Source organism: Struthio camelus, chromosome 2, assembly GCF_040807025.1.
Source record: "Struthio camelus isolate bStrCam1 chromosome 2, bStrCam1.hap1, whole genome shotgun sequence".
Taxonomy (NCBI): domain Eukaryota; kingdom Metazoa; phylum Chordata; class Aves; order Struthioniformes; family Struthionidae; genus Struthio; species Struthio camelus.
The window spans coordinates 105,646,788-105,659,665 of record NC_090943.1 but is presented as its reverse complement, the minus strand read 5'-3'; the positions used below and the strand labels follow the sequence as shown (position 1 = coordinate 105,659,665).

The following is a 12,878-nucleotide window of genomic DNA, read 5'->3' as shown; positions in this document are numbered from 1 at the left end:
ATAGTAATACTACATCAGTTACTGGGTAGATTTAGCACAGGAGGCCAAACCCAAAAGAGTGCAAAATATAAGTTGCAGAACTGACCAGAAAATTGTCAGTAAAGAATATTTGGGATAGGGGAAAACAAAACAAAAAATAATTTTTGCAACAATACTTTCAGTTTTCTAACAAGTTTTAAATTTGTAAATACTCGAATTTGAAAAATTTGAGAAATGATTGCATAAAATTTCTTCATTTTTTTGGTGTAGCTTATTTCTAGGTCAAATACCTTAATGCCTTTATAAGAAAATAAGACCCTCGTCAATATTCAAATCTACCTGTGCAAAAATGTATGATTATATTTTTAATTTAAATTTAAATTTAAAATTTTATTTTTTAATAACTTCAAATACTATATATTTTAATTTAAAAATTACTTTGTCTTGGAGGGATATGCATTTTTGCTGCTTTACCTGAGAAAAAGGTATTTGGACTAAGCTTTCTGAAATAAAGTCATTCGCATGAGGAATTGCAGTCTAGGAAGTAATTTTATTAAGTGATAAATAACAAATGCTGAAAATATATAATTTTACTCTAGTTGAAAAGGTAAGACTTCTGGCAGGACCTATAAAACTTATGAGGTTTTTCCTTATGCAGCAGAAGTTGAGAGAGTCAGGCCATATAATAGTAATTTGTAAACCCTTGGGGTAATTCTAGTTTCTAGGCAATATGGCTTTCATATCAGTATTTGAGGGGGGTCCATTGTATTGACCCATGTTTTGTAGTCTTGTTGGCTAGAAAGAAAAAGAGAGGAGAGACTGTATGTTTTGTGAGTTTGCTTCCTTTTTTCTTTTCTGTGTAGAGCATCATTTTAAATATTTGAGAGCATCAAGGGAGCAAGGATGGAAGATTTTAAAAAGCATCAGAAGTAATATATATATGTATATTATGTATAGTATGTATTAATATTATAACCTAGTTGTAGTATTGGAGTTTTAAAATAACCTGTATGTTTTGAATTCATTTTTTTAATATGTGAAAGTGAATAAAAAATGATGCTATTTCTTCCAAAGTGCCTGCATTCCCTGCACGCATTTTATTCATAGCTCCCTGTTCCCTTGGCACACATAAAGCAAAATGAATTGGCTATCTTTTTACATCTCCCTTTGAACGTCCTCTAGTGTCTCTGCAAGTTGCCCCTTTTTTGTCTTTCTGTTGAATAGTGTTTAAAGCCTCTGGCATAGCTGGACTCCAGGATGTCAGAAAACTTTTAGGGAATTATAATGTCACTAAGCATTGAAGTTACAAAATTTCAAACATCCAAACCCATCCTGACTTACTGCATGCTTTTTGTGCTTTAAAAGTTGGATAAATATGTATATTGTTAAAACTATCCCTGAGAAAAGTGCTTAAAAGAAATAAAGAATCAACACTTCTTTTTTAAAAGCTTCTTTTCTAATCTCTGTAATTCGAAACTGAAGACTTTGAATAGTGGGTCGAAGATTGTTCTGCAAGATAAATTCCTTGCATCACATAACCCTGACAACTCCCCAGTTCCGTCAAATTAATAACAAATGGATGAGAAGATAAGCAAAACTAATGGGGAGGTTACATTTTTGCGACAAAGGTTTATGGCCATACTGAATCTCATGTTCTGTGATATTCCTCCTCCTTCTCCTCCTCCACTTTGGTATTTCATTGCTATCAGATCTGAGCATTCCTGTATATAAAGCTCTTCTGTGGAGGAGATATGATGAATAGCAGGTTGGACTATGTGCCTCCTAAAAGTTGCTGTGAACAGCTCTCCGTTCCCCCAGTAGAAATTGCTGTTTTTCTGTAGGATCAGGCCTTATTCTTGCACACTGAGTAATTTCTAATTTCACATCCACTTTCTGCTCACTGGATGTTCTACTCACTGTGTTACATATCTGAAACACACTGTTGTAATCCTAGTTTGCTTAGAATTGTGAAATACCTTAGGTTGGAAGGGACCCCTGAATGTCATCTGGACCAACTCTTTCCACAAAGCAGGACCAGCTTACAGCAGGTGGCTTGGGGCCGTGTCCAGTTTAATTTTGAGTGTCTTCACAGATGGAGAGTCCGCAGCCTCTCTGAACAACCTGTTCCAGTGTTTGACCACTTTTGTTGTGAAGGTTTTTACCTACTATCTATTTGCAATTTTTCTTGTCGCAAGTTCTGTCCATTGCCTCTTGACTTCTTTCTGAGCACCTCTTTTTCTTTTAATCCAGTGTCTTAAATTCTCCTAATCCACTCAATTACCTAGGCAATAGGTAAAAGAATAAACAATTTACAAATTACATCTATTCAGAGATCTGTTCCAAAACATATCTTTCAGTCAATAGTCCAGTGGCCAAGACATCTGTACAGGACATAGGAGACTTTGTTCTATTAAAATAGACCTCGAAGGTGATGGATGTTCCAATTATGGATTGTGGCATCCAAACTTAAACACAATAGGCAACTGGAGATTCTTGTATACTTCTTCATCGGTCAGACATCTACCCTTAGGCTGCTTTAAAGGCAAGGGTGAATGACCTCGCGAGCTAGATTTACAGCTGCACCTGCAGTTTGCCGTGAAACTCATAGCAGCCCCGCCTGTTATAGAAGCTGAGTAATATATTCAACTATCAACCCCTATTAGTTTGAATAAAAAAAAAAATGTCAGGGAATGTTTTTCTATGCTTGCTTTCTGCTTTGGGTTGATTGTTTTTCTTTCTTTCACAACAGACAGTAAGTAGTAGTTTCTGATCTTGAGAAGAAAAAAAGGAAAACTATTTTAATAATGCCAATCCATTTCTCTCTAAAGATTATTTCAGAGAGTTTTCATAAAGAACTTGAAGTTAATCAGGAGGAGAATTCTAAAGAAAACTTGTCCAAGCCACACCATTAGAGATTGCCATCTAGACATGCACTGTGGAGCATGTTAAGGGCCACTTGCTAAAATCCTTGACTTTTTCAACCGCACAGAGAAAAGCTGCTGCCCACCTGCTTGAGCTCCTTTCGCTCTAAGCTGTGCTGCAGGGTAGTTCAACTGCAAGACAGTTGGGGACTTCAGACAGTTTAGCAGCCCTAGGGTTGCATCTCATCTGGGCTATAGCAGTTTAACATATCTGTTCATGCAACTTCTTAGTGCTTGTGAAGCTCAAAGGTGGTAGTTGCTTTGAGTATGATGCCTGTCCCTTTGGGACAAAAGGAAAGATAATGCATGTCTTTGCTGTTGTTATCCTGAGTACTTTTTTTCAGACTTAGAAGCACGCTTTCATTGTGAGGCTTCTGCTTCCTCCCACCCCTTTTTTACCCTCAACATTCCCCAGGTTGAGTGATTTCCATATGCTTGGGGAAATGAATGGTGGGCAGTCATAAATAAACTGAATTCTGCTTCACCCCTCTTTTTTGCCTTTTTTGAGGGTGCAAAAGCAAGTCTGTGTTTGGGGTGATGAATGGGTTTGCATTTGAGCTCCTCCTTTTTATGTATAGGCATACTGAAGTATAGTCTCCTGTAGTTTATAATCGTTTATAGAACATAAAGACCGTGAAGGATCAATTAAGACCACTAAACAGTAAATAGCTTATTTTTTCACTTTGGTTTGGATCTTCTCGTTCAGGGATGAATGTGAAATACTAGCCCACTGATCTCAAAACCAAACTTAGACAACTTCAAGCAGGCTCATGGGTCACTCAGCCTGCAGTCCAGAGTGTGATGTAGCTGCAGTGGAACTGCATCACAGAGACCTCAACATCAGTAATGGCAGAGAGGTTGGTCTTTTATCAGTTGCACTGCTTAAGGAATCTTTGCTTCACAGGTAAATTGAAAATCACAGTTATCCAGATCTGAGATTTAGTTAAAAAAAAAAAAAGAAGAAGAAGAGGGAGGGAGAGAACCCTTGTTTACCAGGAGGATATGAATTGATGAATACATGTCGATAACTGTTGTAACCAGTTCTTACTTCAGGCTCTCTTGTGCAGCAGTATTGTGAATATGTCTTGGGCTAAGATGAATTTTAGGAAAAGATGTTGACTTCTGCTTGACCTTGTAAAATGATTTTTCCTTGTTAATTCTCTGTAATCATGTTGTCAGATCACTCTAATTTTATACAGATCACTTCCATTTTATTTTTCTGTTTTATTAATGGGAGAACAGGGAAATAAGTAGGCAAGAAGATACATCTACAAAAGGTACGTTTCTTTTATCCAAAATTCAGTCATTATTCTTTTCAGTCCATTTCTATTTAGCTAAGAAGTTGAGTAGGGCTTTAATATATCAAGAGTGTAATTTTACAATAAGCAATGCAGAGCTATTGAATTGACTATTTTTCTATATAATAAAAAATATATAGTTGTTTGGGGGGGGGGCGTTGGTATCTTCCAACTGCTCAGCTGCTTCTTTTATTGGATGAGAGGGCAATGAGTTAAATATTCATTATGGTTTAAATAATCATTATGATAGAGGGGAGAGAAACTGTCATATTCTCTTAGAAGATTAATTGAAGTTTTGGTAGATATATAGGTTCCCCCCCCCTCCCCAAAATTCTTTAGATTTCCTAAAATCCCTATGATTTTGTGTGTGTGTGTGTGTGTGTGTGTGTGTGTGTGTCTGTTGGGACTTTGTAGGAATGTTTAGCCCATATTCTGTATTGGATTTAGCAACTGGAATGTTATGCTTTAAATGCCTGTTCCTAGGGGTTGGGCAGTTTGTTTATTGAGATGATATAAGTGATCCCAGTGGTTTTTACTGGCAATGGAAGGCCCACTGAATATTCAAAGGAAATAGAATTGATTTTAAAGAATGCAAAAACGTAACCACTGTGAAACTTGTGAGAAGTATAACATTTCTGAGTAGTTTTCTCTTCTTTGTGATTTTCTTCTCAGGCGTAAACCTTTCTCAAAGCTTTGAGAGACCTGATAAGTATTTTCTACTCTGATAAATCTAAAGAAAACTACTGTAAATTTTTCAAGAGTACAGAGATCCACAGTGTTATAATAAGGCTAAGCACCTCTGCTTTTACAGTGAAAGAAGAGCAACTTACATTTTAAACATTTTATTTCCTCCTGAGACTTCACCAGCCTTCCGAAAATCCCGTATTCTGAAGCTGAGAATGTTACAGAAAGGAGATGAAATTTCAATCACTGTTTATATTCCTTAGGTAGAGCATTAGAGCATATTCCTCTGGCACACATTATTTTTGGTAGGAAGCTAATAGTTAGTATGGTTGCAGCCCATCCTTTTGATTGTTCTAAGTAACAAAACGAAAATGAAGTATCTCACACAGCCAAACCTATTTATGTGCCTAGTTGGTATTTATTTTCAGATTATTGGCCATTGCTGAAGACACAGTGGTCAGAAGCAAGCATTATTAAGTCTGCGGGCTTGTGTATAGTATCCATAGACATGATAGGAATGTGTTCTTGTGGAAGGTAAAAGTCCCATTTGTTTTCATTTAGATAGCTTTCAGTAAGCTTTTAAATCTTTTTAAAGACCTTGGTAAGCTTCGTTTTGAATGATCAATTGGGAAACATCATATTTAAAACATTGCTTTATTAAAGTCAAATCTTGTGTAGGAATTGAATCTGGCAATTAGACAGAAATGGGAAAAAAGAGTTTGAAATCAAAATAATATATAGCATGTAGTTCACAGCACTCATTGTCATCCTTAGAGTTGTATGATACAAGCGATGTAACGTGGTCTAGTGTATTCCTGTTCGTACTGTGATACCAGGAACTTTTTTAACCAACAAATCTATGCTTTTCTCAAATATTTTATCAAGCTATGGCTAAGCCTTGCTATGGGAATTTACACTTACCTAAGAATGCATTTGAAATTTACCACATTAGGGCTAGCAGTGAAATCCGTATGACCTGATGATACTTATTATATGTAATTCCTTCATGCTCAAGAAGTCTAGTTCCTTTTTAATATTCTTTGAGGCAATTCTGCAAGGTGTTCAGGACCTGAAAACTTGGAACTTTAACCAAGGATTTAAGTATCTCCCTGTTGATCTGTCCACTTTTAACAATACACTGTTACGTTTACTTTTTGAGTGGAGTAAATAGACACGTCTTAAACATATATATTAACAGTACTGCCAGAGGTCAACTATGACAATTCCAAAAGCATCAGATCTTGCCTGTACATAGGAAAACAACTCCAAGCTCACTTCAGCTAAGGTATTCCAAACGGACAATTTCCGTTTTGTTGGTATGTGACTCTTTCACTTAGTCACTAATAGCCTGTACAAAAGAGGGCAAAGAAGCACTGGATCTATGCCTTTAGTACTCTTTGTTGAGAACGCTTTTACTTTTAAAGTTTATGCGAGAAGTTCTGTACTCCAGTCATTCTGAAAACACCTGGTGGGGTCTTCAAAAACGCTTCTTAGTTGCAATGCTTCGTTACACAGACATTGATAATGGCTGACAGTTTAGGGGCTCTGATGCTAGAAGGTAACTAAGTTAAAAGGCTGGTTAGTACATAGTCTTCGGACAGTTTCTCCAAAGCATCATCAAGAGCCATCTCTATTAGGCTTTTCTGCTCTGACTTGCCACTCTCTTCACTAGTGTACAGGGAGGCTAGCTTCCTAATTTAGACATTTAAAGTCGTTGTCATAGGCCATGTGAAAACTGTGATCTGTTAGTATTGCCTAAGCTTTGTTTTTACACTGGATGAATCTTTACTCTTTCAGAAAGCATGGTTTGTTTTTAACCTTTATAGACCTCCTTTTCCAAGCAGTCATTTCCACGAAAGTTTATACTCTCTCAAGTAGTCCCACTGAGCTCAGTACATGAGCAAAGATTATTTCTATGAGTAACATTTCGAGAATCTGATTCTGCCCTTTTTTGTTTTGTACAAGCAATGTCAATTTTCTCTTGGACATGCCTCTTGAAGAGGTCCCTGCATTTTCTTCTTTTTTTTTTTTTTTAACTTTAGTCTTCTTGCTGGTCTTACACAAAAGAATGTGTGTTAGGAAAGGGGAATCCTGTGGTAATGGTAACTCAGCACTTTTCCCTGCTCTGTCCTGCTTCATTTATAAGTAGCAAATCTACCTGGTATTGCCATTTTATTTTTATAAAATACTACTTTTTTACATTGTTAACTTTGAATGAGAATCAAATTGAAATTCAGTGTGAAGTTTGACATGCTAGCTATTACTGCTGCTACGCAGCACAAAGTGTCTTGAGAGTCCTGTGTTTTTTATGTTGGAGGTTTTAGTGGAGAAAACATTTTTCATTTGTGTGACTGCTGTTCTAGGCTAACCTGCAGTCCTAAAAGAAATGAAGTTAGTGGTCCGAGTCCTGTCCCTGGTGAACAATAGGCCATGTTAGAAAAACAGCAAGCGCACACTACACTGTCAGCTTCTGCTCTGGAGACACGCAGACCTAGGCAAACATGGAGGCAGAATTACCTCACACTCCAGGGAGTGATTTTTCTGGGTGAAGATTGAGGTCATTCATAAGCCAATAGGGAAAAGCATATCTTGTAAAATTGGTCTGTGCATCAGCCAGTGAGAGTAGTCCCTGGTTGTTGCTGCTGTGGCCTCATTGCTCGCCTTGGTGAGAGACACTATAATCCAGGATCTCTGGCATTTAAGATCACCTGAGACAAGTATATGATTAACTTGTGTGGCAGAATATATCAGCAAAGATTTGCATTTATGGAGATGTTATTAATAAGTTATTTGTTGGAAACAATACCTTTATATGGGTGAATTCCTATTTCCACTACAATAAGCGAGTGTTTTGCCTTTACTTAGAGAGCTGGGATGTCACTGTGAAGGTGCTAGCCGTGTAGTAAATATACTAATTTATGTTCGTTAGTGCACTCTTAACAGTATCTCCTATTCATTAAGATGTTTTCCCAAGAGTTACTGTAACATCGAAGCTGAGAGGCCTTGAGCAGCTGTCATTTTTGTGGTAAATGGATTAAAACAGAAAATGTTCAGCACTCCTCGGTAGATCAGTGCTCTGTTTCAACTAGGTCGTGCCAGGTTAATAAGTAAAGTATCAGGTTACTTTTTTCTTGTTGGGTAAAAAAAATAGTTAAATTTATTTTTAATTTGTACCTTTAGCTATTTTGGTTCAAAACTATGTGAGAACATTTTTATTTTGGAGTACAGTAACGCAATTTAGATTATTTCATACTTGTCTCACATTAACTGGAAGTGCAAATTAAAATTAATTTAATTATTTTTATTTCATCTGCTCTGTGAATAAGCCTCAAACCTCTAGTGATTGTTGAACAGAGAAAGTAGTTTTAACATTAAAGAGAAATGAATTTGGGGTTATCTGAATCTGCAGAAAGCCTGAAAAAATACCTGACAAGTGTCAAGTTTCCCACTGACTTCACTGTGCTAGCTCAACTGCCCAGCAGTAGTCATTTACTTTCTACTCCATTAGTAGTCACCCTATCACTGAAGACTGAAGAAGGAGAGAGGATCACAGATTTGTACTGTCATCTGATTTTGGTAGTGTCTCACTAACTTCTGGCCTAGTTCATATAACGTCATTGCCATCACTGTAGAGCTTGTTCCTGGAAGCTGTCAAACACCAGACAGTGATGACACAGGGAGAGCAATTCTTACTCGGGCCAGGGCGATGGAGGAGAGCACTCTAAAGGTCCATTGCCACTTCCTTTTTTGTGATTTTGGCACTACAACCAGGGAACGTTTTTTTTCCAAAAACTGGTGTGCTGAACCAAAATAGTACATTGGAAAGAGGACCTAGAATGGAGGAGGAATGTGTTTCTGGGCCAGGCACCAGTGCGAGAAGATTCTTTGGAGTGTGGGAGCTCTGCTGGCTCATACAAACACCCAGCCCATAGTCTCAGAGCAACACAGTGGACTTGCTTCTGAGCTGGTTTTCTCCTGCCTGCAGACTGGGGCAGTTACAACACATCTTTTACCTTTAGCTTACTTTTTCCAGTTGTTTAGGTTTCTTCTGTAACTGCAAGAACTAGAATTAATGTGTTCTGATAGACTTCACTGAAAGCTTAGACCCAGACATCATCTTGCCTATGCCACAATCAAGCCCTCTGTAAGCTTACCTGAGAACCACGGGAGCAGAAAGAGAAAGGGGAGCCTTGCCCCAGAAGCGCTTATGGGCCTATTATCATATTTTAAAGAATTTGTCAGCTGGAGGAGTTGTCAGCTTTTTTTGGTTACCTCCGTGACTTCACCATCTCCCTGACCTCTGTGCAAAAGTCAGAGCTCTAATACTCCTTAGCCATGTGGGATTGGGAGTGTTATTTGATAGCAGCTATTTACACTTTTATCTTCCTTTTGATGTATATTTAACAAAACTTGGGACTTTGTTTAGTGTTTTTTTAAATTATTTATGTTATCATGCTGTCTGTCTATCCTGTATTTTAAAATGTATTTTGGCCTTTTTTTTAACCATATTCAAGTATGCCAAAGATACTAAGCCCAAGCAAATGCTGTGAAAACTGGCAGCTGTGGAGATGGGAGAGAGCCTGATAATGCTCCCACTGTGCAGAGGCTTGCCCATTACCTCACATAGAAAAATAATTCTGAGAGAGAGATTCTTGGGACACCATTCTTTTGCTTCTGCTATTTATGGAGCTACTTCTTTATTCTTAGAAATCCTTTGAGGTTACTTTTGTAAATTAAGCATCTAGTCTATGCAAAAGTGTCTAGATGGTTCCATGACAAGTGGTTTATTACTTTGTTTTGGTTGTACATGATCGCTGCATGTTCTGGTACCCTTAGTAAATCAGTGTTTTTCTATTTCTTTTCCTTCTCCTCCTCAAGATCTCTTTTGACTTAGCAGAATATACTGCTGATGTTGATGGGGTTGGTACTTTACGGCTCCTAGATGCTATTAAGACCTGTGGCCTTATTAACTCGGTGAAGTTCTACCAAGCTTCTACCAGTGAACTTTTTGGAAAAGTGCAAGAAATCCCACAGAAGGAGACCACCCCTTTTTACCCAAGATCGCCTTATGGTAAGGATTGCTGGTATGTGTGTGTGTCAGTGTCAGTATGTCTGTTCACCGTGCTCGTGTCTCAAGGCTGAAGTCATCTGGGTGTGAGATTAGAATGACGATAGAGCTAAAGTGACTAGACATGTCGAGAGGCATACCTTTATGAATTAGTATATAAAAAGTATTTGCTGCCATTGCCTGGGGGTTGGAAATTACTATCTCACTTCACAAGACTGTGTTCATTCAGATCAGAAGTGGAAAGCTCTTCTAAAGAGGAGGGGGAAGGGTGGTTATTCCTTCGCAAAGCATTGTAAGATAGTACTGAGGTGATAAGGTTTCATATTTTTTGTTGCCTAAATGAAAAACCCCTAAGAGCTCACTCCTTCCTTCATGAACTCTCATTAAATTTGAAACACTTATTGAAGCAATGTGAAGGGAAGACTTTGGTGATAAAGTTTCAAATCAATTTAAGTGTTAAGGCACCAGGTTTTCTCTTTTATTCCTCTAAAGTCATTTTTTTTATTAGCAGAGGTCACCACAGTGGCATATTTCACACGCTCTGGCTGTGTTAATTATATTGTAAAAGAAAAAGTGCTATGCTTGAGTGTGCATAAGAAAACAAGTGAGAGAGCATTTTAACACTTCCTGACTGATTCTGAGGTTGTACAGAAAAGGAGTATTTTCCCATTCAGTTGCTGTTTATTGGGCTGGATATTTTTTCCATATGAAACATGACACATTTAGGGAATTAATCGAATTCTAATGCACTCTTATTGAAAGGTAGACTTCACCTTGCTTGAGTGAGAGGTACATATATGTCTCTGTCTGAGGACTCTGTAGAAGCAGAGTGGATATACATAACATTTTAAAATTATTTTTTTTAGGGGCAGCAAAACTGTATGCCTACTGGATTGTGGTGAACTTCAGAGAGGCCTACAATCTTTTTGCTGTGAATGGCATTCTCTTCAATCATGAAAGCCCCAGGAGAGGTTAGAAAATCAATGTAAAACTGTTCCCAATTTTGTGTACATCCAACAGGAAAAATGAAACAATGCATCACAAGTTTCATTTAAACTTACCTGAATTCTGTAACAAGGATATCTGACTTGTTGCCTGCTCACTATGTTCAGCCCTGCTGGTAGTTTCAGAGTCTGCAGCATTACCAGCTTTCACTTTCAAGCATCATATTCCATTGCATAGCCCTTTGGCTATGAAAAGAAGCTCGTGTATCTCACTTTGTGTATCAGTTCTCTCAGGAGGCTGCAGTAACGTTCCTGAGTTTTCTTTCCTTCTTGACAATATGTTGAGGTTAAAATTTTAAAACGACGTTTAAAAAGCAAGTTTTCTAAACATTTAGGTGGGCAACTGCACAATAGATGCAATTTCAGACCTGAGTTGTATTCGAGATTTTTATTTGCAAATAAACGTTGAGTTAAGAGGCGGATATAATAGACCCTCTAAATTTATAAGACTAATGAATGCAGTCTGGTGTAGTTTGGAAGTTTGTGGATTGTGACCCTGACCTTCTGACAAGATGGCTTTCAACACATGGCTTTAAAATGCCTTTCTGTTTAGCCCATAAAAACAATGCAACTTAAATTCCGTTTAATCATCCCTTTTCCTCCTGCAGTACTTTATGAACAATTAATATTGGTATTAAGTTTGAGTAAGAGTCCTGATTAAAAGTCTTCTATACAATGACAGATTTCCTCTGGCCTGAAAATACTGGGACTTTATGAAAACACTCTGAAATTGAATTTTAAATTAACAAACAGAAGTGGATTCTCAGCCTTTTATTGTGGTCTGTCTGCGAATGAAAAATAAATTCAAATTTTAAGGGAATGCAATTATGTCAATTACAGCCTGGTACAAAAAACGGTAATTTTAATCATATATACAAATATATAATAGAGCATAATTGCAACTCTGTAAGAAAAAGAAAAAAGGAAAAGAAAGGAAAGGAAAGGAAAGAAAGGAAAAGAAAAGAAAAGAAAAGAAAAGAAAAGAAAAGAAAAGAAAAGAAAAGAAAAGAAAAGAAAAGAAAAGAAAAGAAAAAGAAAAAGAAAAGAAAAGAAGGTGGATATCAATAGGCTTTAAGTAGTGATTTAAGTCTTCGGGAATCACAGCTGTGAAACTTGGTAGTACACTGGATAGGCAGCATTTACTTTAAATGGTGCATCAAATCCTTGGTGGTAGTAGCTGGTGTAGCACTTTTCATTGGAGCAGATGACAGTAGAAGTTGAAAATTAAAAGACAATTAAATTCATTAAATTGTTTCATTTAGAAACCCTAATACTTTGTTCTCTTTTAGCCAGTTCACTGCAGTATATTCTATGCACACCATATGATCTGATGTGCAAATAGCTCTATCTGTTTTGAGTTACAATGATACAGTTAAAACAGTATGACTGACATAAAAAGAGGGAGAATGCAAGGACAGTATTGGTCTGGCATAGTTTCTAGTGATAATAGAGAACTGAAGGGTGAGTTAGAAATTATATGAGTGCTTTTACCATTCACGCTGCTTTTCTATAGGCTTATGCCATGTTGTAGAAGAAAAATATCAGTGTTCCTTGCTATTTTAATCCAATAGGCTCCTCTGACATTTGTTCCAGCTTTGACACTGCTGTGAAGGATCTTCTGATACTCAATCTCTTTCCAACACATTTAATGTCCCTGTGGAGAAGCCAGGTCTGTGATTTGAAGTCTCAGGCTTTGCTTTTGGTTGTGTGTATGTTCTGAGGTAATGGTTAAGCCACTGTTGCTATGGACAGGATCCTTATCTTAGGAATAGTTTCAATTGTCTCCATTAGCCTTAGCAGGAATACAAGAAATGAAAGCAACTGTAACCACAGCCTGGTGCCATTTGCTTAGTCTTTTAATGCGAGAATGTCTGAAAAATTATGTAGAGAAGAAAAGGGTAGCAAAGTAGTTTGGAGGTTGCTT

The 12,878-nt window shown here is 37.3% G+C and overlaps 1 protein-coding gene across 3 annotated transcripts in view; it reads left to right on the top strand.

Moving 5' to 3' along the window:
- The window catches only part of GMDS (GDP-mannose 4,6-dehydratase), a 428,741-nt gene that overhangs the window by 159,142 nt on the left and 256,721 nt on the right, over window positions 1–12,878 (top strand). For all 3 annotated transcript variants that reach the window (XM_068931997.1, XM_068931999.1, XM_068931998.1), the window contains 2 exons: window positions 9,761–9,953; window positions 10,817–10,921. In XM_068931997.1, the coding sequence (XP_068788098.1) occupies window positions 9,761–9,953; window positions 10,817–10,921 (298 nt within the window). The remainder of the gene's footprint in view (window positions 1–9,760; window positions 9,954–10,816; window positions 10,922–12,878) is intronic.